Source organism: Vidua chalybeata, chromosome 5, assembly GCF_026979565.1.
Source record: "Vidua chalybeata isolate OUT-0048 chromosome 5, bVidCha1 merged haplotype, whole genome shotgun sequence".
Lineage (NCBI taxonomy): Eukaryota > Metazoa > Chordata > Aves > Passeriformes > Viduidae > Vidua > Vidua chalybeata.
The window spans coordinates 6,312,662-6,340,313 of record NC_071534.1 but is presented as its reverse complement, the minus strand read 5'-3'; the positions used below and the strand labels follow the sequence as shown (position 1 = coordinate 6,340,313).

General features: G+C 41.7%; 1 protein-coding gene across 6 annotated transcripts in view; it reads right to left on the bottom strand.

The window, feature by feature from the left end:
- Positions 1-402: 402 nt before the first annotated feature.
- DUSP16 (dual specificity phosphatase 16) overlaps positions 403-27,652 on the bottom strand; it is a 63,755-nt gene continuing 36,505 nt past the window's right edge. For all 6 annotated transcript variants that reach the window (XM_053942125.1, XM_053942124.1, XM_053942130.1 and 3 more), the window contains 5 exons: positions 27,426-27,564; positions 15,150-15,313; positions 8,808-8,967; positions 8,000-8,123; positions 403-4,154 (listed from right to left, as the gene is read on the bottom strand). In XM_053942125.1, coding sequence (XP_053798100.1) covers positions 3,005-4,154; positions 8,000-8,123; positions 8,808-8,967; positions 15,150-15,313; positions 27,426-27,564 — 1,737 coding nt within the window. In that variant the 3' untranslated portion in view covers positions 403-3,004. The remainder of the gene's footprint in view (positions 4,155-7,999; positions 8,124-8,807; positions 8,968-15,149; positions 15,314-27,425; positions 27,565-27,652) is intronic.

The following is a 27,652-nucleotide window of genomic DNA, read 5'->3' as shown; positions in this document are numbered from 1 at the left end:
AGGGAGGCGAGAAAAAAACATGGGGTTAGTTCTGGGTAGCTTCAACAATTTTAAATACTTGGTTCACCAAGACCACCCCAGCTGCCTGAGGAACAGGTTCCTCACACCTGGATTAGACAGTGGAAGGTGTTAATGCAGACAGGTGCCACTGCTGCTCGTCAATGGAGCAGAAGAAAGGGGATAATCAGGGACAGGTAAGAGCTCTAAATGGTTACTGGTGCTGTAAAATCACCACTGCTTGTGAGAAGTGGTCTAAAGCTGCTCTGGCCCTGTCATTCATGAGCACACCTGCAGGGAAGGGGGTGTCCCATGAAGGACAAGGCCCCTGCTCTCCTGGCTGCTGGGGGGAGCAGGTTCTGCTGCAGGTAAAACACTCAACAACTCCTTCCTCAGCCTTCTGTATAAACGGGTACCATTTCTGATTTTATTTCATCATAACATACAGGTAATGTTCATGACACAACAAGATGAGAAACTCACATCTCTCTGAACCATTTCACCAGCTTGCCATACACCAAACATGCCAAGTATGCCACACACCAAATGCCATACGTTATATTCATATTGAATATGTACACTTCTTTTTTTTTTTTACATTTTTCCCCTCTCACATTCTCCACTTTGCTTTTCAGACTTCTGCAAACCATTTCCAGTATTGTTCAGGGACAGGACTCTAGTTCAGGTATGAGCCAGGCCACCACTCTGTGCAGGACGGGGGGTTAAGGCTTCCTCCTATGGGAACCTGACCCCTATAAGTACTGAGCCTATTGGATTCATCCAGAACACACTGGGAATCATGAGGAGCCACAAGACCAGATTTCAGTTCTTCAAAAGGCAATCAACCAAACCAACCCCAAACATACAAAGAAGGGGAGAACACACATGTCTGAAGGAGCACAAAAGAGGAAGAATCTGTTTCTGCCTCTAGGGATTGATACATGTTAACTCCCATTAACTGGTTTAAATCAAAGCCACGGGCTTTTCCTGAAATGTGGCTGAGAGGAGCCCTGTTCAACTGTTAACATAGGCAAATACACACACAGCTAAAAATAGTTGTGATGTAATCACTTCCACTGGAGATGTAAACAGAAACAAGTGGCAGCACGTTCAATGAACAGCCAGCACCTGACACAGTGTCCAGGGTGATGTCAGCCTGATGTCAGCCTCTCCCTTGCCCAGGCCCTTTGTCCAGCCTCTTGTACACGCAGCACAAAGAGCCTCTGGGCTCTGTGACTCCTGGTGCCTCCTCTCTCTGTGCCTTTTGCACTTTTTAGGATCAAGTTAATCAATGCTGTAGCTTTCAGTGCTATTTTCAACGGTCCATTGTAGGAAATTAAAGTCACATCCTAGCCACAAAACAAAACAATGATAAAAATCTTCTCCACTTTTAATATAGTAAAACCTGAGATTTGAGTTACAAACTAGCTAAACTTACAGTAAAAAAACCCCAAACATAACCCAAGCTGCTGACTTGAATTAGGGCTTCAGTTTGCTGCTGACATTTTTTTTTTTTTAAAGCTGTTGGCCAGGGTTAATTATTTATTACTACAATTTTCAGCTGCCTGCACTGAAATGGGACAAAACAATAGTTTTCCCTCAATGTGTTCTGAGAGGTGCTGGGGAAGGCCCTGGGGGCAGGAAGGATGCAGCTTTACACAGTGGCTCTGGTACCATCGCTCGCTGACCATTAATCTCTCATGGCAATGTGCACATGTAGCCCAAGGTGAGCAGCAGCCAAGGTGGGAGGGGAAGCAGCTGGGTCGTTGTCAAAAACATGAGAAGGGCTGTGCCTCATATCCTGTGAAACCAGGGCTGTGACACCTCCTCGAGATGGAGGTGTCTGCCCTGGGGTGCAGAGGGTGAGAATGCTCAAGGTACAGCCTTGAGCATCTGCAGTTACACCTTGGAACTGCTCAGTTAAGGACAAAAGCCCTCCTCAGCTCATTTTTACCTTAAAAAAACCCCAAACATTTGAATTGTTTTTCAGCAATTGAATTGTTAATTGGCAAGAAAAGTGTGTTGTGGCCACTCATACCAGCCACTTCTCTTGCATGTAGCTCTAGGTATCAACCACTCCTTTATAGCTTAGAAGCCAAAGCAGCTACCCCTCTCCCAGAAGTCAGCTTAATATCAAAAATACAAATACTTTATCAAAAGACTTGGGGAAACAGTCCTAAGTATGGTTCATTCATCTTCTTTTAAGAATTGCTGCTGAGCCACAACTGAATCTTGTGCGTGGACAGCTTTAAAAGACAACAACCAAAAAAAAAAAAAAAAAAGAAACGTGGCCAGTCATTACTTGTTCACATTGTTTATGAACTCACTACCAGCATGTGGCAGCCATACAGCCCTAGTTTATTTTATGTGTTTTTGAGGTACTGGGGTTTTTTTTCTCTGAAGCAGCTCTCTAGCGAATCACCTACAGCCTATTCATTAGAACAATAGTTACACCAGTATTTACATTTGTCTGAACGCCGTGTTCAGACCAGCCTTGCTGTAACCGGTCCCTATGGCCTTTGGAATCGCTCCCAGTCCCCTTTTCATATAGGAAGAAGGTCTCCCTCCAGAGGTTGGCTCAGTGTCAGGGCTAAGGTGCACTGGTGAAGATGTGAGGCACGGGGAGGGAAGAACAAAACTAGTTCTGACAGGTAGGAGCGTGGTTCAGTGGAACCAGAGAAAGGGTTTGACACCAAGAGAGCTTCCTTGTTAAAAGCCACTGAAAGGATGGGCAATCCATTGCACAGAACTGCTTCCTCTGACAGGGAAAGGTCTGTGAAATGTTCTACCCTTTTCCCGGAGAGGGGAGGAGAAAAGCCCAGCAGCAACCTTGGTCTCCTCGGGCAGAGACCGCGGTCACTTCCCTGCAGTACCACCCTTTCCCCGGTTCAAAGCAAAGCCTCTGTTTCTTCCCTCCCCCCACCTTTTTACCCAAAGTTTCAGATTTACAGGGACCTCTCACACGCTGGGGGAGCAGCTCTGCCACAGTCACAAGAGCCTCTGCCCCTCAGGACACTTCAATGATTTCCATGCTGCCTGAAAAACTTGACTGACTGCCCACTTTGCCCAGTTCCTCTCTGGATCTGTTGTCCGACAGGATGCTCTCCCCGAACTCCATCTGGCAGCTCCTGCGCTTGAACTGCTTCTCGAAGGAGCTCTCCTCGTGCCAGCTGCGCCGGGAGTCGCCGCGGTCGGCCTGGCGGGCCCGGCGGCGCACGGCGCTGGGCTGCTCGCAGCCCGAGGGCAGCTGGCTGCAGCTGTAGGCGGGGAACGCGGGGCTGCCCCCGAACACCGCCGAGGCCGAGTAGAAATGCGAGGACTCGGCGGCGAAATACCAGCTGTTGGTGAGGGACGAGGGCTGCGGGGCCAGGATGTCCGAGTGCCAGCCCTTGAGGCCCAGCCCCGCGGCGGACTTGGCCAGGTGCTGCTGGCTGGTGGAGAGCCCGAACACGAAGTTCGTTCTGTAGGTGTCCTCCACGCTGCCGCTGCGGTGCAGGGGGTACAGCAGGGGCCGAGGCGCGGCCGCGCTGCCGCCGGCCCGGCCCGCGTGTGGCCGTGAGGCCGGGCTGTCCAGCGGCCACGGGCCCGGGGCCTCCTGGGGCCGGGCCGCCTCCTCCTTGTCGGGGCTGCTCCCCGGGCTCTGCTCCGACACCTCCTGCACGGGGGAGAACTGGCACAGCTTGCCGCTACCCTCCAGGGCAGCCGCGTGTTTGTAGTACTCCAGCGTGTCCTCGGAGGAGGCGAAGCCCTGCACCGATGCGGTCACGCAGCTGCTGCTCGCTGAGTAGGACACGGATTTGATATCCAAGGAAAAGGAGCGCTTCAGCCGGTTGCTGTCTTCCACCTTGTCCAGGGAGACGTGCAGCCCGTTGATGGCCTGCACCAGCGGGCCGTCCTCCAGCGGGGCCGGGTGCCCGCCCCTCTTGGGCTTGGGCTCCAGCAGCTCCGAGGCGGCGGAGAGGCAGAGCTGGCTGGGGGAGAGGCTGCTCTGCCCCACCTCCAGCACCTGCTCGCTGCTCTTCTCCAAGTGCAGGAGTTTCAGCTTGCTAATGTGGCCAGGCTGACCGCTCTGGTTCTTGAGCTTCTTCTCGAAGTCCAAAAGCTGGCCCAGGAAGTTGAAGTTGGGAGAAATTGTTGGCCTCTTTTCTTTCACAAATCTGGTAAGAGGGGACAAACAAAGGGAGAATTAATTCAAGAGCCTGCTGCTCAGTTATAAGATAGCCTATACTGAATGTTGTGAACATCTACAGCCTATTCTTAACTCGGACTAAGGTTCAATCAAGCATAAGTAACTTGAGGATGGAGTTTAAAAAAGGCAGTTTAAAGCAAAATGATAACTTGCTGCATTGCTCTCAGTTGTCTCTGTAGTTTAAAGGTGGCTAAAAAGTGTGTGGGGAAATAAACATTTTAACTCTTCATGATGTCCACAAGTGATTCAAGTGAATAATTGTCCCTATTTACTTCATCACTGGGATCTTTGCTACCTTGGTTTCTGACCAGACTAAAGAACTCCTGGAGTTTTGTATGAACAGCACTTGAGCTTTAGCCAAGAGACCACTTCCCATGTGCTACAGAGAGTGGGCGCCTCCCCCACCATTCCAGTGACATCACATGTTCCTGTCACCCCTCTCGTGTCACTACTGCGCTGCCCACCCTGTTTGCATTGTCAGGCAAGACAGCCCCCAGTACATTCTGACCTTGTCCAGCAAATGCCAGCAACTTCTGCCCCACGCTATAATTGACCACTGATGGGGTGACCAAAACTAGAAAGGTGCAAATGCAGCATTAAAACAAAAACCCTCTCTCAAGCCTTGCAGGGTTTTAGCAGTACAGGGAAAGAAAATTGCCAAATTCCTGGAAGAGTTCACCTATTTTGGGTATTTTTGGGTGCTGTAGGAAGCAGCCTGGCTGACACAGGTGTGCCAATCCACTCATGCACTGCAAGTGCAATGATAGGGAAAATGTTTTGCTGAACCAGGATTCTAAATGTACAAAAGACTTGTATCACATGATTTCTATTATTTATTTCAATGTTAAATATAAATACTTATTTCCTACCTGCCTGATTTGCAATACAGATAAATAAGTACTTTGCTTTTAACAGGCTGCAAAACAGAGGTGCCCAAATCCCTCCTCCTCCAGTTCTGGTTTTGTTTTTTTTTTTCTTAAGAAACATTCCTGGAACTATGCTTAACCAGATGACAAGAGAATTAACAAGGGAAGAAACCTCGAGGAGCTAAATCCAGTACAAACACACATATAATGTGTCACTGGGAAAATTAAATACTATTAAAAATAAAACCTGTCTGGGGGAGTGTACAGAAGATGAGTGTGCAGTCATGAAAAGCGGTGTGAGAAAAATGGAAAGGTTGTACTTGTGTATGTGTGTACATGCTAGCACATGAAAAATGTCAAAACTTGCATTTTTTATTACTATTTTTTAAAACTTGCCAGAGAACAAACAATCCTAGTCAAGCTGACACTATGACCTGGAATATCAGATTGCACAAACTGATAGTGACAACTTCCACCAAGAAGTGTTAACACTGGCAAAGGGAGAAATCTAGTGAGTCTCATCAGGAGAAACCCTGTAGTTTGTCCTCTTAGCATTTGATGTGAAGGTTTTTAGCAATTTGCTCCCAGGAATTCAGTCTTTGTTCATTTTTTTTCCAGTCAAAGTTGTTGTACTTGGGTTAGTTATTAAAGGAAGGTCCTTCTTGCCTGTGTTCTGGTAACCTCCCCAACACTCTGTTCTTTCCATTTTCTCCTCATCTCCACTTTCTCCTCTCTCTCCAAAATACTGGGCAGTCCCAGATTTAAAACTAGAATTTTTAAAAATGAAAAGAGTAAGGAAAGCATGCTAGATCCCCCAACAAGTTTTAAAGCTTTGCAAACTTTTTCATCTCAAAATATGGATTATTTTTTCCAATTAGAAAACTTGTATCACGTTTAATTCTTATGTTTATTTCTTTTAAATAGTCCATTATACAAAAGATTTTAGAAGTTTATTTCTTTGACTTTGGCTTCAAATAATAGTATCACCTTTTAATTTTTGTAATAGTGTCAGATAAACATTTTATCTAATGACTTCCAGCAATTCAAAGAAAAGTATTTTTCTTTTAAGCCTGGCCAACAAGAGATCCCAAACCTAAATGAATGAAATGTTCTGCAGATACTTTTCCCTAAGCCATATCAAAGGAAATATGATGAAATATAAATTTCACAGCAGTTGCTCACTCCTAAGAGAAGAAGACTTAGTGGGATTAATCCTTCACACTCTGTTAATGCTTTTGATTAAGATACAAACTAGAATTTAATGCAGAGATTTCATGGAGAAATTTAGAAGCTCTCTGAAGAAGTTCCTTGAAGAGTGTGCATTTTAGCAGTGTTTAGTTCTCTGCAGCTCTGCCCTCAGCCACTACAGCCTGAGACCAGGCAGGTTTTTTCACTGAGCTCACACCTTGCACAGTATCTATCCACATCGACTGTAATTCATGCCTGTTATCTACCTGAAAAACCGAGCTTTAACTTCTTAACCAAACCTGTTCCATGCTGAAATTCCTGCACAACACCAAGCTACCAGCAGGCTCTAGTAAGGAAATGTAGGAAGTGTCCAAACACAGCAGGAGAGAGCTGTAGCTCAGGCACCTCTTGCATGCAGTTTTTTCACTGCACACATAACAACATTCAACAGCTTAAAAGAAAAGTTTCTTTGGAAATCATGTGCCACATGGCAATATCCAGTGTTCATCTCTCTGTCCTCATCCCATATTTTAGGGATGTTGGTTTGGAATCACACAAAGGTGATTCCAAAGGGGCTTCTCTGCCCCTGCTCCAGGGCAATTAATTACTGAAACTGCTTCTGCATTACTCCTTACAGTGATGCACTAGCTGTGCCAGGGAGCCCATCAAAAAGCAAATCATCATTTTCTGTACAACACAACAAAGCAGTTTGTTTAAAGTAAATACAGAAGTTAACCAAGACACCTGGCAGGTAGGAAAGTGTTCACAATCCAAGTAGAGAAAAAATGGTATCTGTAAAGGAGGAAAATGAAGGGGGTCTCCACAAATATTACCAAATGCCAAAGTGATACTTCAAAATGCTTTCTCACATGGTTTTTGGTTGACTTCAAGAGCAACAAAGAAGCTTTCTCCATTCCTGGGCATTTCACTTTCAGGCAGTTCTTTGTGAGAACTACCAAACTGCAGGAGACAGATCCAGCCCAGCATTTGTCCTGAGTGTGGCTGTAAGTGCCCTCAGTTCTGTCCTCAACCCTGACCATTCTGCTGTCCCTGTGGCTCACAAGATGCTGTTACACCTGTGTGTTTGTACACAACAGCTGTGGTTCAGGAACGATGCTCCCACTAAAACACTCCCAAACCATAAGCTGCTCCTCTGCAGCAGGATAGAGAGGAGAACTGGAGGCACATGGGCTGAGATAAGAACAATTTACTGAAAACAGTGATGAGATTAGAAAACGAACAGTAACAGCACCATAGTAATGACAGAGGGTGTGAGAAAGAGGCAAATGATTCACACCATGTAGAAACCTCAGAGCACCTGACCCTGCCTCAGAAGGGATCCTTCCCCTGCTCCCAGTAGTGGCAGGAGGTGGCACAGAATAATCTCCAGGTCCTGGCCATGCCTCTCCTGGCCACTGCAGAAATTAACCCCGTCCTGGCCAGACGCAGGACAAGACACATACATTGAATAGGCAGTTTACATTCCATGTATTCGCCTGCTTGGATCAAAGATCATTCTGCAGTGGACAATTAATATTAGCTGTGTGATATCTATTCAATACCATTAACTTGTTTCTGGAGGAAACCTATGCTTAAAACAAATGTGGCCAGTGAACTACCACTAACAAATGTTATTAGTGGTTAAATAAATAAATGAGAAAATGTTTGCTTCTACCCTTGGTCATAGAACCTTTTACTATCCACCTAAAAACAGGGCAACAGGCACAAGAGTTATTAGGAAGGGAAGATTTGTCCCTACCTGTAAGCTTCATCCAAGGACATATCCATTCTTTTCATGATGTATGCAATGGCAATTGTGGCAGAGCGAGATATCCCAGCTAAACAGTGCACCAACACACGGCCATTGGATGCTTTTGCTTTTTCTACATGGCAAAAGAAATTGGCAACTGTCAAACTCAGCAGCATCATACCAGGATAAAAAGTTTTTAAAGAAAGCAGTGTTATTGAAAATTATTCAAAGCTTCCAGTTGAACTGCTAATTGGAAATCTCATGGAAGCTTGAAACAAAACTCACTTATTTCCTCTAGCACTGTGTAGTAGCATTGAGTATAGAAAAAGCATGACTACACACAGGAAATATCTTGCAGTCACAGCATAGCTCATTTTAATGTGCACATAAACAGCCCTATTTAGATGTCTGGGAAAGGTGATTGTTTCTAATTTTATATACAAGTAAAAAGCAAGCATTCACAATGGAACAATTTGGCTACTTCAAATATGTCTAGTTCACTTCCCAAAGGTAAAGAGAGAAGTTGTATGTCCAAATTTCTAACCCACTCTCTGCAGATATACATCAGGCATCTACGAGGCTGCCTGAAAGCAGCTCTGAAGTGTCTTTGTTCTGTAATGCAGGAACAAGCAGTGGCAGAATCTCCCCACTTTTTGCTCCTGTGCTTATGAAGTGATGCTGATCATGTCCATAGATCCTGAGGGTATTTTCACACTACTCTGAAAGAAGTCGGGGCTTCTCCAGCCAAAACAGCACAGCAGACACACAGAGAAACCCAAACACTGTTTGAGAGAGAGAATTAAAATTTTCTACTCACCTATAAAATCGACTGATTTATCCAGCCAAGGCAAAATTTTCTCACAAAAGCTGTCATTCACAGGCACTCTGAGGAAATGGGATTCTGGAATAAAATCAGGCTTTGGACAAGTATTGCTGGCATTCAGGACGTAGCCAATGTCATTCTGCTGCATCAGCTCCTAGGAAAGAGATGGAGGATTAAGCCTAGAAAAGTCAAATGGTACCTCTGGCACATTACAAAGCTAAAGACCAAACTGAAATTTGTGTTGGAATTGCTCTAGCTGTGTAAGGGACATTCTTCTAGAAAAAAGACAACTCCTCAGCTTTGAATTCTTTTAACAGCTTCTAACGAGACATCTAGTGTGTCCAAATAACATATGGCCTGCAAATTCCATAAAAACAATGTTAAAAAGAACAGAAGTAATGGTAGAATACCTTCTGCTACTCTGAAGCATCACTCCAAGAGAATGAACTTTTTGCTACTTTGGTTTAAATTCTCAGCATGCAAGCTGACAACAAACACTTCCCACATGCGGTTTGCTGACCTGAATATGTGTTCTCCACATCACATATCTAGGACTGAAATTGCCCCAATACCACAGATATTGGTGGGAAATAGGAAATTAAATAGATGCCTCCTGCAGTCACCTCTCAAGTCCAGGAGTTTCTTGTTTCTGAGGGAATGTGCAAAACTCTCTTGAAATGTCAAGGAAAGAGATTAAGATCTTGAATTAAACCATTTCCACACAGCACTGAGTGGCATTTTACAGGAGTCCTGCTCTGTGATGTACAATTTCAGTTTTCAGTCTCTAGGCCTCTTGCCTCTCAGAGAATGTCACAGGAACAAGCAAAGACACTCAGTATACATTTAAGAGTCAGCTGGGATTTTAAGTCAGTTTTCATGATTGAAATAAAGGAGAGGCATCTCTTTTCTGCATCTTGCCATATGCATGGTATTTAGAGTTGTGCAAAGTAGTTTGTGATGCAGTGGGCACCTCAGTACACAATCATGTGGAAGAAGTACTGGAAAAGTAGAGATGGCTCCACCACAAGCAATCCAGTCTCCTCCAAGGAAGCATCTTGACACAGAAAAGCAATTTAGCCTGTAGAGTGATGCTTATCAAACTGCCGTGGTTCAGAGAGGATCTGGCAGCAAGTGACATGCAATACTAGGCTTGGACACTACTTACACTGAACATAAACACTGGGGAGCTTTTGGCCAGATTTCTATGGAAACTCTTATCTCAAAATAAACACTAAGAAAAAGAAAACAACCCAAAATCTGGTTTTAATCCTTTTTCTTTCATAGCAGATATATAATAAAGTTTGTCAATCCATAAGAGCAGCAGAATGAAGGAATTCTTACACTGCTGATTTCAACTGGAGATCTACCAGTAGAAAAATACAAAGTCACAAAGCCAAATGGTTGACTCTTCCCCAAATTCCTTCTGCAAGCATAGAGATCTTTAAGTGAGGAGAAACAGGGACATGCTTATTTAGCAGAAGAGCCAGAACTCTTATCTTGTTCAGTCAGAGCAGTCTAACATGTGATGTTGAGCACCAGTACCCCACATGCATGGCACAGCGTGTGTAGAAGGGATGAACACACACACACAGGGATATCCCTGCATAAATTAAATGCTGAGTGAGAACCAAGAGCTGCAGGGGAGAAGTGACTCTACTTCAGTCACTTCAGAGGAAAGTGCACGAAGTCCAGCCAGTAGTGGTTGTAAACATGGAATTTACATGAATTCCTGCTAGGGAGCTGATTTTTGTTGCCTGGAGCAAAATGAACTTCTCCAACCTCTCATCTGAAGTCCCTCACATCAGCACATGCAGAGGCTGGAGGCGTGGGCACATTAAACCAATGGACAAGCATTATGTCATGAATACACCCATCCAAGGGGAACAGAAATATTTTCATCAATGGTAAAAAAAAAAAAAAAAAAAAAAAAAAAAAGAAAGAAAGGAAAAGGACTGTGTGTGTCAAAGGAAGTTCTCAGCATTAGTGCTTCTTGCCTTGCTGATTTCCTGGGTCAGACTCCCAGTATAGCTCAGCTTCTTATCAACAAATTCCAGTATGTCCCTGTTTGCCCCAGCTAAAGCACCAAGCTCCCTCTAGCCCTGCATGCCTTCCACAGCTGCTGCTGCATCTTCCTTGCCTGGATTTCACTCTCACACACTGACATGCCTAAAAGCAGGAGTGCTGTAAGGAAATATGGGAATATTGGGAATTATCCAGAGGGGAGAGGTAGTGGGAATGGGATTCCTGGCACAGGGCACTAACTGGACTCCTGGTATCTTAAATGTGCCAGGGAATCCCCTGATCCCCAATATCTCCACCTCACTGTCCTGGACTGCACAGCTTTTCCCTTCCAGGATCCCAGAGCTCTTCAGCAGCAAATCCTGGGAAACAATTACTGGCTTTAGGTCACTGGGCTGAAATACTGACCCCAAACAGCTCACTGCCTGTTGTCACTGCTTGAAGGAGAGCGAGGAGCAACTGGAATATCCACAAAGCACATACAGGGTTCCTGAATTCCCAGGTATGAAGAGGGGGGTGGTGAAGGTTTCACTAACAAATGGACTGCCACAGTCAGGTTTGTTAAGAACATAGCTAAGGGGGGGTGATGAATTGGGAAGAATAGAAAACCTTATTATTTCTTTTAAAACATAACCATTGATGGGCTGCACAGTTCAACCATCATAGTTATACCAGGTTTTTGAGGTAGGATTGATTATTCATATGGAACAAGAAGGCTGCAGACACCAAGTCTGAAATCTACAAGCCAAAAAAAACGCCCCAAAATATTAGTGCTTGTCTTTCAGACTGAGGCTAAAGAAAGAAGTTATGCTTCCTTCTGTTCTGAATAATCAATCATTCCCACTGTGACATGCTCCAATGTAATAACCATAACAGTGCCTTCATTGTAAGGCACCCAAGAGGAAAAAGTGAATTACGATGGAAGGAAGATTCAGAAATCCTAATACTAACAACTCTGTGAAAAGAAGGTAAATGCTCTTTTGTAAGCTTATTTACATTTTATGACTTGTTTAATCTGAAAATTAATAGGACCTTAAAATGTTATTTTGTTCCAGGAAGTAAAATCCAGGTCTGGAAGAAAAGAATAGTTATGCAAGTGGAAAGGCAGAAAGTTATACATTTTAAATGCTGCCACAAGCCATGAAGTGTAAGTAGGAAGCTCCTTCAGGCCCATAACCACACTACAGATTGCTTTCTGTCACACTAACTTTCAGAAAGGACACTGTCACTCCTGTGTAGGTTAGAATGCAATTTTCCTTGCTTTCACAAAGAGCAAGGAAGGTCTTCAGTAAAAATAAATACTGTCTTGCAATGCCACCCGTCTATCACAGGCAAATAACCACAATGTAGCACACTGAGACCCAAAACGAGCAAACTTTTCTCTTAGAATTCTTAGGGGGTTTTTAGGATTTCAATACCACAAAAAATATGAATGTTTTCAGAATTAAACATTTAGAAAGAAATCTGCAAAAAATATTGAAATTCTCCTATGACTTTTCTAAATGAATCATTCTTTTGCTAAAGGACAGAAATCAACCATTTGTGGCTGCATATCTTTCCTAAATAAAGCATTAAAATAAAGCATTATCAGTAGAGGTATTAATGGTAAATAGCATTGGTATTCTGAAAAGGTCATGAATACAGATTGTACTGCAACAACAGAAGCATTTCCCTACTCAGGCACTCAGAGATAAGCTTATAAAGATTTTGAAAAGATAAGCTCATCTTGATAAAACCTGATGAAAATACACATCTTTAGTTCATCAGGTTAATCTGTAGTGCTGATTAGGTGTTTCTTGCAGATATTTTTGAGATTATTTAATTTCAGAGAAATTGGTATGTCTAGTGAATGGAAAGAATCATGAGAACTCACAGCACTTGAAGACAAAAATAAGGTCAGTATAGAGCTATATCTTAAGTTTGGAGAATCTTACTAGAATTTTTCAGCTTTTTTTTTTTTTTTTTTTAAATCTGGATTTGAATAGAAGAGAGCTATTTTAATCTTAGCAGAAAGCTGACTTCCTGTCCTAAGTAGTCCCAGCAAGGCCATTAAACTAGAGTGTCCCTGCTTTTTTTTTTTGAATGTTTTTTACTTCCCAGATTGCTTGCCATGTGTTTCTGGGCAATCAGTGTAGTCAGTCATCCTCCTTGCTCTCCCCAAAGCCCCTGTGCAGGATCCAGGCTTCCCAGAAGCCAGGCATGTTGCAGGAAGAGCAGCAGAGAGCCATTATTTGTGTTTCTAATGTGCCAGTGTGTGGCTACCACTAACTTTTAGTTAAATCCAGAAACTGATGAAACCCAGGAAACTGGGAGTTGCTGGTATTGGGGGAAACATCAAGTGCCTTCTAAAAGGTAGAAATTGTAATTTGTTCGCACAGCTTCTTAGTATTTTTTGGCATTAAAGATAGAAACTGTTTTGCATTTTCCAGAGGTAAACATGGAATCTGAAGATGTAGATAAGCTGTAGATAAGCCACTGGCACTCAGGTCTTGTTTAGTGCAGCCAGCAAGTGATATGCCCAAGAAAGAGGAAAAGGTACAAAAAATTAGCAGATTTGAAACCAAAAGATTTGTATTTGTCCTAAAAATGGGTAAGAAATCTAAGAGGTCACCAATGGAAAAACTTCCAAAACACTGACTGTCAGGGATGACACCAGGTGGTAAGAACTTCCTGAACAGCTGAATAGGTGGTGTGCTGTCATTTGGGTGGTTCTCCATACAGCACAGGGAACGCAGTAATCCTTGATTTTCAGTCCCAAGAACATGTGAAGAAGTACAAATCTGACCAGCTCCTGGGGCTCTTGCACTAATTCTGCAGCTGCAGGGTTTCCTTTGACCCACACTGAAGTGACACCAAGACTGCAGACACACTGACACAAACAGCATAGAAACATCTAATACCTTATCAACGGAAAAAGTTTTTTGGTTTTTTTTTTTAATTACTTAGTTCCTGCTGTCTTTTGTCTGGGGACCATAAAATACTTTTGTGGTAGGAAGAGTAATAAGCTGCTTTGACATCCATCATAAGTGAATCACTGAATTGAATGGCTGACTTGCTACCTGGCAATAAAGACAAGGAAGATTTAAAAGGACAAAGTAGATGCAATGACTGCTGACTATCCTCTATGTCTGTGCTTTCTCCTAAAGCACAATTACCTTCTACATGATTGCTTGTGTGTCAAAAATCCCCTTTAAAAATTGTGAAAAATCAAAAAACAGCCTCTTAACAGCTAGACTGGGATGGAGCAAAAGTAGAAGAAACTGAAAGTAGCAGTGGTCAAAGTACATAAATTTTATCCAGTTACAGCACTACTTATGATAGCTCCTGGCTTAAGGTTTGTACGTGGATAAAAAAACATACACATAAGCCTTGCACATAATTAGGGCAAAATTCTAGAGTGAAGCACTCCTTCCTTCTACCCCATCCATGTATTTAAGGCCAGCTTATGAAGGCTGTTGGGAATTCAACTAATGAATAGGACTGTCTGAGAGCATGAGAGGCAAGAGGGTACATGCAGCACAAGGAATAAAAACTCCCTTTGAAGGGACCCAAGGTGCAGGTTGGAAGCAGTGTGAGCTGGCTCCTCATGGAGGCAAACATCTGTGGATACACACAGGAATAGAGACCCATGGCAATTTGAGACAATCTCTCTTAGACATCTGATAGTCCAGCACTCTACAAGTGCTATATTTGATAACTTTGCTGACTATTTTAAGTACAGAAATTTTTTTTGCTATTCTTTAGGAGCAGAAATTACTAATTTTTAGTAATTTAAATTACTTAGAAACAGTAACGGTTTCTTAATGCAGTGTGACCATAAAAGCTCATTTTATACAAACATACGTAGGTGCACAAAGATTTGTTTGCAGTAATCCCTTATTATACAATTCATGGTGTTTAAATGCTGGTTTTTCCTATCACTTGAAGGAAATACTAAAGCCAGACAATCTTCCTTTGTCCTGCTGTAACCATGAATATAATTGTGTCAACCTCCAAGACCTGCCAAAACACGCGGGTCAGAGCTGTGACAGGAACACACTTGACCTGCTGTCATGGCAGATGTGATAGTTTGGTTGATAGGTTCCTGAGGAATGTACCATTCCATCTGCCCCAGGATGAAGGAGAAAGACACCCAAGTTTCATCTTACATGACCCATAGATTAATTATGTGTTGTGTGGATTGCTGCTTCTCCCACAGCTTTCCATGGCTTGTGCATTACCTGCCTCCACTGCTGCTGTTTCATAGCTGTGATGATGCCCCATGATGGAAGATCAGATACTCCTTCCAGTGACCCACGTGGCACCCAGAAAACTCACCTTGTTGAGGACATCTCGCTGACACCCAAGGTAGAGATGAGGCAGGATTCTAGTTGGGCCAGTGTTGGAAACAGGTAAGCAGGGTTGAGAAATGCAAGTAGGGATGAGTGTGGATTTTCCTTCACAAAGACCAGGAAAAGAGCTGGAGAACTCAGCAAATCCACCTGTGAGAAGAAGAGCAGGTATTTAACCTACAAATGTGGTGGTGCCCGTGCCAGTTCTGGGAGAGCAGCATTTAGCATGGGAGATGGGGAGGCACTGAGGGGCAGCAAGAAAGCCTTGGCAGAGAAGCTGTACATGTGCCTTTCCTTAGGTCAGCTTTGTGGTTCTCCAGACAAAATGGGAAACACAGTAATCCTTGGTTTTTCACTCCCTAGAATATGAGAAGAAATACACCTCTTTCTGTGGAACCATACATCAGCAGCCAAGGCCTGGCTACGTATTCCCACTCTGCCTGGAATATTTATTTCTGTCCCTCCACTTCTCAGAAGTTTTTGATGCTTCTTCCCATTCTTAGTATGTGGAAATTATTCTTTTAGAAAAAGAGGCACAGCACCCATCACACCATAAGCTGGCACACCTTTTAGTCTCCACCCTAGCAAGATGCTTTCTAGACACTTCCTTCTCCCATATCAGCTTTATACTGAGAGCTCATTAAGAAAAAGACATGTTTACTCCATTTTGTAAAAGCATTAATATGCATTTGGCAATGCTTACTTCTAAAATCCTACATTACTAATTAAAATCCTGCAAATATTTTGTGTGCCGCTCCACAATTAATGTATTTCATCCAGGACGCTGGAAGAAGTTTCATCTTTCAAAACCACACCAAGCCAAGGCTTCTCCATCTCAAGTGGGGGAAGTGAAGCAGAGGGAAGACTTGCAAAGCACAGTGAAAATCCCCAGCTCTTTCCTCCCAGATGAGCAGAGTTTTAACTGAAGGAAGAGTAATTATAACCTGTTCAGAACAGAGCACCTTTTTATCATCAAGGAATTGAAGCAATGACATGCTCAATCTGCCAAATGCTATGTTCACTATGATTACAGTTTAAAGATGTGAATTAAAATTACTCAGGAATAAGCTAATGTGCTGTTTTGCCAGGGCTTGCATTACCATTGCCTGAATTATGACTATTCTTTAGATTTTAAAATCTGCATCACTAGTAAATGTTGAAATACCAAGGCAATTGTGTGTAACAACCCATTTTATCTAATAAAAAAAGCCAGCAAGCAGATTCTAGAGCAAACATTTTATGAATTAATTCCTGCTCAGTCTCCTGAATAAATAAATAAATAAACAAATAAAATTTAAAAATTGACTATTTTGTGAGACAAGCTAAGGCACTGCCCATCAGGAGCATAGATCCTGATTGTTCCATCAAATGAGAAGAAGAGTTTGCAAAACAATTCTCTCACATACTTGCTAAATTTTTTTCTGTATGGCCCAATGTTTTCCTTTCTGTTACAGGAAGCATTCCTTGAATTTATAGGCACTATATACCTATGAGATTGAATTTAAGCAGTTATTTGAGAGGGTAGTGAAGAAGAGTAAATCAAGTATTTGCCTTGGTTTCATTTGCTTATCCTTTATTTTTCTGGGAGCATTGTTGGCTGCTTTGTGGATCCTCTCACCGACATGGCTGGAAATCGAGAAGCCCTTACAAAGAAGCTGCAGAAGCAAGGATTTTAATCTGTGCTATCTTTGCAAAAGACTACATGGGAAAAGTTCAGCAAAAAAGGTCTTCCCAACTACCTAGTGATTGGTCTCATTTCTGTGTCAAACCTGTGGCAAGAAATTAAGCAGGAAGCTAATGTGCAAAACACTGGAGATTCTGGGGAGATGGAACCCATGCTCTGTCATCCTAAGATAAGGAGCACTCTTATTTTTATTCCAGGACTCTATCAAGGCCAATGGAAATGATTCAAGATTAGATGCTTCAATGCTTCCTCTAGAGCATTCATCCTTTCAAAATCATGTTTCTTCTTTTCTACTCGTGCTTTCCTAGTAACATGTTGCTTCGGGATCTTTACAACATGAATTACACTCACAAAACTCTCAAATCTTTCAAGTCTAATATTATACTGCCTGCCTTTACATGTGCACCAAGTGAACCCTCCTTTCCTCTGAGTATATTTTAACCTGCTGTCAGTATCTCTACTGAACTGATTTGAGAAAGCACAAACCCAGTGATTTGTTTCAAATATTAAGCTGTCTTCCTTGCCATCCTCTATGACCACGTTTGCAAAAGGTTAGTAGCTTTTAAATTAATCTGGCCTTGATTTATGGCACTTCCCAGTATGAAAAACCCATTCTAGGTCAATGTGTATGGAAAAATTGCTTTAAAAGCCCACAAGAAAGCAAATCCTAAACCAAGAAAACACACTCACATATGCATCCTGCTTAAGTACCAATTTCTTTAAGTGCCACAAACTATCAGGGGTCTGGAACAACAGCATCTACATGTATGATCACTGAGCTGTCATGGCATTATGAGACTCATTTCTGTTCAAAAGAACTGTACTCATCACTATTTGCTTGCACTAACTTACAAAATATACATATTTTTAAAATACATAGGGAAATGTATTTTAAAAACCCCTCAGCACCTAAAAGTGTATAGAGAAAAGGGATTTATTTCAAATGTCTCTGTTTTCTAACACAGATGGTGGCTGCCCAGATGAACTCTATGACCACTCTACATAAGGAGCCTCTTATGAGGAAAGTGTTTTAAGCACTCAGATCACCTGTACACTTCTGCTGTAAATGAAGCAGTTTTCAAAAAAATAAATCTCAAACACTTGGAAAATTAATTTAATCTATAGGTAGGAATGCAGAACAGAAAATTGAGTCTTAAAAGAAAAATGGGACAGGTTTTGTTTCAAATTCCATAATTTGGAGATGATTTTTGCAAGAAGGCAATTTTTTTTCCTTTAAATCTCATTACCTACCTCAGTTGGAACAGGGACATTGGCAACACTGTGCAGTTTGTTTTAATAAGAGAAAATACACTTTTCTTCTGGAGCTAGTTTTTAATAACACCCTTTGTCCCACCACTGCTCCAGCCTCACATGAATAATAAATCAATTGCAAGAGCATGTTGAAACTATGGGGGGCAGGAAAGCAAAAATCCACACATCACTAACAGAGCTGCTGGGTTAATAGAATTTCACTGAATTCTTTGATAAATGTCACTGGGCCTTGGAAATACATGACTGACAAATAACTCCAAAATATTCTCTCCTGAATAGCTCTGAACCACACAGGTTTTCTGTATTCTTAGTGGTAAGCTGAGCTGAAACAGCTCTCTTGACATTCAACAGGATGTCTCTACAAAACCATGTCAAGGTGCCAAAAGCTCTCGGTTTTGCAGCCCTTGTGTGTGGCAGACAACCCAACACCTCCCAGTCCTTACAGCAAAGTGTTTCTTGCTTACAAGCCTCCACATCCATTAGCAGAAATCTGGCAAGATCCAGTAAACTATTTGATTGCCCTGTTGCTATGGTTCTGCAAAGTGGTGACTACAAACTTCCCTTTGATCAAAGCTTCCCTCACTACAACTGGGATCATAAAGGTATGATCTCTAAGGGAATCTTGGTATCAGAAGTGTCAGCTCCCTTCTCAGCCAACTTGGGAAACAAAACAGGGCCAAACTCAGAATGGATGGAAAAAGTTTCAGCAAAATTTTGCGGTAAAAGTTATTCCTCCTTATAGATTCACTGTGTAAGTCCTTATATAAACAGCATTCCCAATTAACTTTGCTAGAAACAGGAAGAGGCAGGGAAAGAATATGGGATCAGGAGGCAACAAATGATAGAGATATGTTGTTGATTTGGGAAGAGCTTCCTTTCAGTGAGGGAATGGAATCCATCCAGATCCTTATGATCTGGATCATAAGGATCCTTATGATCATATCCTTACTTAGTTTAACTACCACTAAACACAAATCATGAATTAATCCAGAGGAATGACTCCTGGGAAGCACAAGCAGTTACAGCAGCTCATTTCTCTGTGTTCTGTGGAAACAGAGCAGGAGCATTCCAGTGCTGCCAGCTGCCCTGCTGCAATCACGGACAGAGCTCTGCAAAACATTCTGCAGGTTTGCAAATGAAGGATCAGCTAAGTCCCAAAGGTCTTGATTGAACACTTAATAAAAAGTTGTGAAGTACAGATCATATTTCATTGTTTTTATCCAATATTTAATAAAACCTTTCCAGTTAAATGACACCATAACAGGACAGGTGGATGGTTCTTATGTTCATTCCACGTTACAGTGGTTTCTCTTCCTCCTCCTGGTCTTTATATTTCCTTCAATGGGATGTCAAACCCTTCAGAGATGTGACCATAATTAGACAAGACAAATTCACATCTCCATTCAGAGATGTGACCATAATTAGACAAGACAAATTCACAGAGAACATACTAAGTACTGATGTGGCCCAGGGAAGAGCAAAAAGGTTAAAGAGAAGCATCAGTTACTACAAAATCAGTTTTCAAAATGGTCCTCATTCACATCACAGACCACAGATGCTCCCTCATGCATCCATCCTGTCTCTCAATGTACATGTATTTCTAACATATAGGAAAAAAAAATCATCAGGAGGCAATCCTAATATCTCTTTATAGTTGCTCATAACATTACTGTTGAAACAGCCAATTCTTGAAACAGTCAAATTCCTTTTCCTCATCATTTGCAGAGATGTGCACCAGAATTTTTATCCTTAATCATCTAGAGAGAGCTGCTCTTGCTAATCAGGCATGTGCATACTGACAAAGCAGACAAAGGAAGGGATCTGACTGTGCTTCAGAGATAAAAAGTGGGTTGAGTTTGGGTGTGAAACTGAAGAGCAACAGCTAAGGTGCAACTCTGAGTTTCCACAGCTCTGCAAGGAAAGGGAAAGATGAAAAGAGGGGACCTAAACGTTAGGTGTGACTTGTTTTTTCTGTGTAACTCTCTGTCCAAGTATGGAGACAACTCCTACAAAGGTGAGAGCTCCGTGCATATAAAAATCCTAACAGTTAAAAATGTAGAAACAAGCTGACAGTGCATTTGTGCCATGAAGATTTTGTACTATTTCTTTGTAAATGCAGTCATGAAACCTAACTTGGAATGAAAGAAAGGTGAGAAAATAGGTGTTCACATCCCTTCACATGTTTGCAGTGAGCCTGGCCAGCTACAGTTCAATGGAGAACCCCAGCAATTGCTTCTGAGCCCCAGAGCCTGGCAGTGTGGCCAAGGCAGAGGGGAGAGGAGATTCAGCTGGAGAAGAGGTGGTAACCAGGGTGAAAGTCTCTGGCACCTTCTCCAGCTAATGGAGACTAACTCCAAAGACCAGAGGAGCAGCTTTCCACTTTCAGGCTACATAAACATGTTTTTCATCCAAGTAACTGAGGAGCTGCAGAACCAAGGAATCCCCACCTGCCACCAGTGCCCATCTCACAGCAGATCCTTGCATACTTCCAGGCTGAGCTCCCTGAGCTGCTTGGTCACACCAGCAAATCCACTCCCAGCCCAGCTTTTCAGGGAGAGACACTAATTTGAGGCTCTGCACTATACCAGTGCTCATTTCATACAGCTCACAAGAACTTACATTATTTTTTTTCATGTAATGACTCCTTTTGTCAACCCTTATTAAAGCTGACCAATGAGCTTTTGAAACATCTTTTGTGGGTGACAGCAGAGACACAGACAACATGGCAACCCCTAAAACTCCAGGCTAGGAAAAGCCTAAGAAGTGTTTAATACAACATCCCTGCAGCTCCAGCTGGCCCTGCAGCTCCATGTGCCTCACCCAGGAGGCACAGAAAGATCCCATCTGGTGCTCCTGATGGAGATGTAAGAGACAGTGGATGTGTCTGCTGGAAAAGACCACAGATAAGGCACACTGGTAACAGAATAAACTGGCATTTTTCTGAAATGCCATTCAAATCAGATACTGCTCCTTTCCCCCTGTTTTGGATTCTGACTGTTCTGAAAAAGCCAAAGGGAGAAATTTATTTTCTTCAATGAATTCTTGAAAACAGACTAGAAGCTACTCCCTTCCTTTTCCCACAAGACCTATTTGTCTGCCAGTACATCAATGTTAATTCAGCATCAAAAACCATTATTTTAAAGGAGGGAGTGGAAAAGGTCCGAGACCCAAGTGATGAATCAGAAAACCAAAGACTACATGCATGTACTCGGACAGCATTGCAAGAAGGAGAATATGAAGCTTATGGATTTAACAGACAATTCCACCTTTATTAAATCCAGAATTTTCTTCTTCATTAAGGGCACTAATTATTCACAATTTTATATAACAACATACTAATAAATATTATATTGCTATCCCTTTTAAAAAAGGAATATTGCCATACTGTTTTTTTTTTTTCTGTTTTAATTTAATTTTACCTTTTAAAGGAAATAAATAATAAAAAAAGCAGGAAAATTTACAACTACCTCTAAAACATAATATTTAGGCTCTATAATTCTAAGTAAGCTTCACCAATGCTTGTATTCACCAAAAGTATGCAGTGTATTTAGCTTTTGGTACCTTCTTTTCCTCTTCTAAATAGCAATTTAGAATTTGTTACTGTAAATACTGATTAGTGCCAGGGCAGTAAGGCAACATTAGCGAAAACTAGGCTAAAAAAAAAAAATCAAACAGTACTATAGCAAACACAAAATATACAAACCCTGAAGTTTTAAGTTTGCTTTGCCTCAGAGGCTCTTCATGCTCTTTCCCAGTCACATTCCTGTTGAACATTAACGTGTTTATCTAAAAGCTGCAGTATAGATTTATTTTCCCTTGCCATAAGGAAGGAAAGCTGTAAACTTTCTGACTCACAAGTTTTATGAATCTGCAATGTTTCCACTCTTTAAACGAGCCACAGACCTCCACAGGCATTACAATTCCCACATTCCAGCTCTGCTCTGCAGGGACCCGTGCCATTTTCCATTACATAAGCTCAGGCTGGAGAGCCCCGTTGGGAGGGCTCCCATCCCATTCCTGTCCCCACTCCTCAGCCTGGGGAGTCCTTCCACAGGATCCAAGGTTTCACAGTTTGGGAAAGCCAGGGGTGTTTTTATTCTGGTGGTGTTCGGAAAGTAGCCCCATTAGTCCAGGTGTTTTACAAGCACAGTAGCAAGGGAAGTTCTTTGCCCTGGAGTGTTTCTGCCTTTGGTAAGACAAGGTTAATAGGCAGGTTAAGCAAACAAGGAAGGTAAGATGTGTGAGAATAGGGTCAAAATTCCCATCCCACCCAAGTGCCATATTCCATGTGGCATGGAAAGTACAAAGAGCGGAGTGGACGCTCTCAATCGCCCTTTCTGCCTTTAAGGGAAAAAAAATACCCAAAAAACCTTCACCATCATTTCAGTCAATTAAATTTCACAAGCATCCAGAGGTATCCAAAACAAAAGCAAACTTAACAAGTTATTCTTGGGTTTGAGAAATGTTATGTGAGCTCTACTTGAGTCAAATCTTGCTCTCTCTCAAAAGACAGCAAGTGGATACACATATGAAAGTAATAAACCCTACTCCCACTCTTCAAGTGCTTAAAACAATTATGGCACTAAATGAACACTGAAAATTACATTTTAAGTACAGAGGGTGGGAGGATAGTCAGAGGCCTGGCTGTAGCCAAGGGCTTTTCTAAGCTGTCTTAAAAATTGATGGAGAGAGAGACTTTTCAAGGGGGTGATTCAGAGCTAAGCTCCTCTCTCACTCTCATCTCCTCCCTGCCAACACTGGCTGTACTCCATGGGTTATGGGACCACCTGGGGAATACTGCATTCCCTCAGCAAGATTTTACCTCTCTCAGTAGAGGCTTCCTTCTAATGGAATCAACCAGTCAGAATATCAGGAAAGCTGGCATCATTGTGGAACAATCTCTCCTCCTCCAAACGGTGGCAGGATATTTAACAGCTCATTCACACTATACTTACTTCAATTTGCAGATAACCTGATTATTGTAACTGATGACACCACCATTTTAAGGTGTGCTGGGGTACTCTGCAAAGACTTATATGTAGAACATATACTCAGAATATCAGTAAGCCACAACTGAAAGTTATAAAGCTCCAAATCCAAATGTTAAAAGGTGTCAAGATGTTTGCCAGGACTTTATCAAACCTTGTGCCTTCTTTCAGCCACACTGAACCACATAGCACCCCCTTACTTGACACAGGGGACTGCAGAAACTGGGAATAAAGCCCTGTGTCACAGCCTCGGTCCCTTCAGCACATGGAAATGACCAGCTCTACCTACAAGAGAATATTCTTCAGATTTCCTGCTCCCCTGCCACAGGGAATGCTTCTTTGGAGATAAAGCAGGGAGAAAGCACTGACCTTTTCTTATCTAGGCTTTTCTTTAGGCAAGTAAGACAACACAATGGTGAATATACCCTAGAGATACTTCAGTATTTTTACATGAAAGATTTCTTTAAATGGGCTTCCAATTTCAAATATTTTTTAAATGAATGGCAGGATAAAGAAGACTGAAGAAGAGTTCCTGACTTGCTTCCTTCTCCTCATATCTTCCATGCAAGTCTTCCATTTGGTTTATACACCTTGTCAGGTGAGGGACAGGTCAGGGGGGAACAAAGAATTGGGAAATTTCAGCAAAAACATACCTTTTGCTACACTCCCTGGGTAATAACTCACTGCTTTGTTTCCACGACCTTTGTCAAATCTCACTGAACACATTCTGCCTGTGATGCCCTTCACTGTCCACTGCATATGACCCAAACATTTGCCACTGAATAAAAAACCAATAACTTATTTATTTCCCCTTATTACTCCTTTGTGCTCTGCAGGAGTTTGTCAGAGAGCTCTAGTGAAGGAAGAATCCACTACATCACATTACTACTGATATTTTTCATGGGCAGAAGGGTAGGAAGAGATTACAAGTCCCCACCAACCATTGTTTTGAGAGGGAGGCACACAGTGTTTCAGTGTTAGGATATCATAGTTTTTAATGACAGTTTTTACATATAGAAGGGTTTTGTTTAGGTTTTTTTCCTGTGTTTCAGAACACCTTCCATTTAGATAAAGTGTTCTGAACACACACACACAAAAATAGTTTAAAAAAAATCAACACAAAATAAAAAGCTGGGCTTCACCTTCTTCGTAGGAAACATTTAAAAGGTAACTGCCATGAAGGCATCTGTGCTTGAATGAGCAGAACTAAGCCAGATTAAAAGCAGGGCAGAACAAGTACTTAAGGAAAGTAGAATATGAATGCTTCCATTCACAAAGGGGAATAGAATTAAATCAAGACTCTTGATAATGACCCTTAATAATGATCATTCAAGCAAAAATCACTAGTCTCTCCTAACTTCCTGCAGAGCAAGCAGGAAAATCATAACACTAACTAGGAAAAGGACTCCATTGCAAGTAAATCCAATTCTCAAAATATGAGAAAGAATCAGGTGACATCCTCGTGTTTAAATCTTACTTAAGTCAGAGTAGAAGATGCCATGATGGGAACAGAATTAAACCCTTGGTGTCCATGTTTTAGTATTCTGTGCACTGTTAAAAATAAAGTACCAAATGGAATATTTAATTCCTGAAAACATTCCTCACCAAATGATAAATATTTTTATGAGGTTTTATCAAGATCTTAAATTAATTGGTAAGGGTTCCTTTGAGATCTTTACAATAGTTATTTCAATTAAAAATAACCTCCAGGGCAGAGCACACCTTTATGCACAACCTAAATAAAAAACACCTTACTGAGTGCTCAGTAATGGAGAGTTTCAACAAGAACAGGGGCAGGAATTCCAGATATTTGTTAAATACTTGTTATTCTATCCCAACAAAAAATATTTTCCTACCCCAAAATGTTTATTTAAGGTCACTATTTTAAATAAACCAGATTTAGTGGCATATGGAAAACTCAAGTCCAAAGGTTCTTCTTTGTACACAGTACACAGACCCCTGCCCTCATTATGGGACATAAACATTTATTAGAGTTCGTCATCAGCTTGCTGAGACAACATATTTTATCTAGTTTCCTACAGCCACATATCAATAAACTCCAAGGAGCTTCCTGGAAGACTGAATCTACCCAATTCTCCTTCACCCCACATCCTAAAAGGTTTCTTGTGTGTGCATTGAGTAACTAGATTTTTAACAGATGTAAAAAAAAAGAAAGCACATGAAATAAGCACTTAACTCTACTGTAATAGATCAGTAGTAAATAATTTCCTTATATTTCCCTTTTTTTCTTGTTCTCCTCTTCTACTGCTTTTAAAGTCATCAATTGTTTCTGCATTCATAAATATCCCCATCCTAGCTATGTAAACAAACATAAGAGGAAATTCTCAAACCTGATCTGACACGCTAAAGTAAAAGTCCTGCTTTTTATGAGGAGAATTTTGACACATTAGATTCCCAAACTAACCCTTACCAGCTGTGTGTGGCTAAGTTCACCTCAGCTCTACCATCTTGCTTGTGGTTTAGGTAACATTTTCATCTTGAACAGAAAACGACCACATGCTGGAAATGAAAAGAAAACCATTTCTCCCAGTATCATTATGATGCATGCAACTGGTGATTGCCCAGATGCTGCACTGGAAAGCTGGGAACACTCCCTTCCTGGTCCTGTGCATGCCTACGAGAGCCACAGGCAAGTCTGAGAGCACTTCTGTCACAGGGTCCCCCAGATGAGACAGAACATCAAAGACATGTCTCACACAAGTGAGGAACAGTGTGAGCAAGGGAAGCTCATGACACTTTCCTGTGCTTGGCCCCTCCCCAACACCTCCCTGCCATGAGGTCCAATTCTCAGTTGTAAGAGATGTGTTTCTATCATGGAAATTAAGTTGAGGATGGCCTGATTCCTACCTGGAGCTGTAATCTGCTTCAAGTTATTAAAAAACCCCTCAGGACAGCTGAGCAGAGTTGGGAATTTGAACAATAAAAGGATTGCTGAGGAGATAGTGACTGTTTCTAGACTGGCTTATTTTTCAAATAACAATTTTCAGTTTAAGAGAGTATTAACCACTTATTTCAGCACTTTTGCATTAAGCATTTACTGTGCCTACACACCACGCAATTCTTGGTAGCTCATATGTAAGAAGAGTTACTTAATCTAATACTGTAATCCACCACCCACAGGTGTAATTCTTACCTAGACAGCAAAGAAAACAAAATCACCAACCCTAGCCAAAGCAAAACCCACTTGCCTTACTGTAAGTAAAGCTCACATGAGCACCAAACTCATGTCCAAGTGCAGAAATTATTCACTTTCTGTGCAATCACTTTCAAAGCAAGTTGAGAAAAGTTCTCTCAGTACCACAACCTCTGTCATGTGAAGTCACTACAAACTGTAGTGAAACACTGTTGCTAAGAGGAAGCATCTCCCAGGAGTTATTTCCTTTCTCTCACCATTATTCAGTCCCTGTGTTTCAGCATTTCTCAGACACTAGGTGTACACTTCATTAGATCACTGATCCAGTCACTGCAATGGATTTCCTATTTAAATTTGTCATTCCCTCTTCTTTCAGCCTTGGATCTACGTCATACCCCTCCTTGCTCCTTGTGAACACTGTCTACTATTCCATGACAGAAATAATGGCACTAGCACATGCTGAGAGCAGCAAATCCTGTATTATAAGGAATTGAATTTCTATAGGTGCTTTGACCTGGGATTTAAAACAAAAAAACAAACAAACAAAAAAACAAAAAAAAAAAACAAAGCAAAAAAAAAAAAAACAAAACCCAAAAAAAAAAAAAAAGTAAAAAAACCCCAAAACCAAAACAAAACAAAAAAACCCACAGAGGGCAAAGGAAAATACCTAAATAAAGTGCTACCACTTAGGGAGCTGAAATTTAAAATGTCATACAAACTAATCTCCATAACTCTGGGAGAACATTTCCTTTGCTCTTATTTTAGCAATTACCAATTCAGTAAGGAAGAGATTTTCTTCCTGCCGTGTACAATACTTAAAAAATCAGGGCAGCCCTTTTTTATTTACTATTTTTTGACCCTAAAGTAGAAGACATATGCATCTAAAAACCTCTGCATTGCTCCATTTCCATTTACACAGAGTAATGGTGTAATATCTCCCCTGTAAGATGCAATTTCTAAGCAGTGCATGTATTATGAGTGTCACTATATGCAAAAAGAACTACAGGAAAGTCTCTGCTGTAACTGAAGTTTATACCAGCACTTGCAAAACTGTACAGATCTGCTATACCAACAGCATTTTCTTTGTTCTCTTTATTCAAAGTGTTTCAGAGGTTTCTTTTGGTACATGTCACCTGAAAGCTGGTTTCTTTTGTTACATCTTACCTGAAAGCAGATACACAGAGCTGAAATTCTTCTCCAGTTTGCCCAGGAGCACAGTAAGGAAACAGTCAGATGAGAGAGAGGTCACATCTTTGGAACTTTGGTCATACACCACCACGTCCTGCTTGCAATCAATTTCAATCTGAAACACAAGGAACTCAGAGTAAAACAGGAAGCAGGAAGATGATTAAAAGCACCACATTATCACCTCCATCAGGGTTCCCACATAT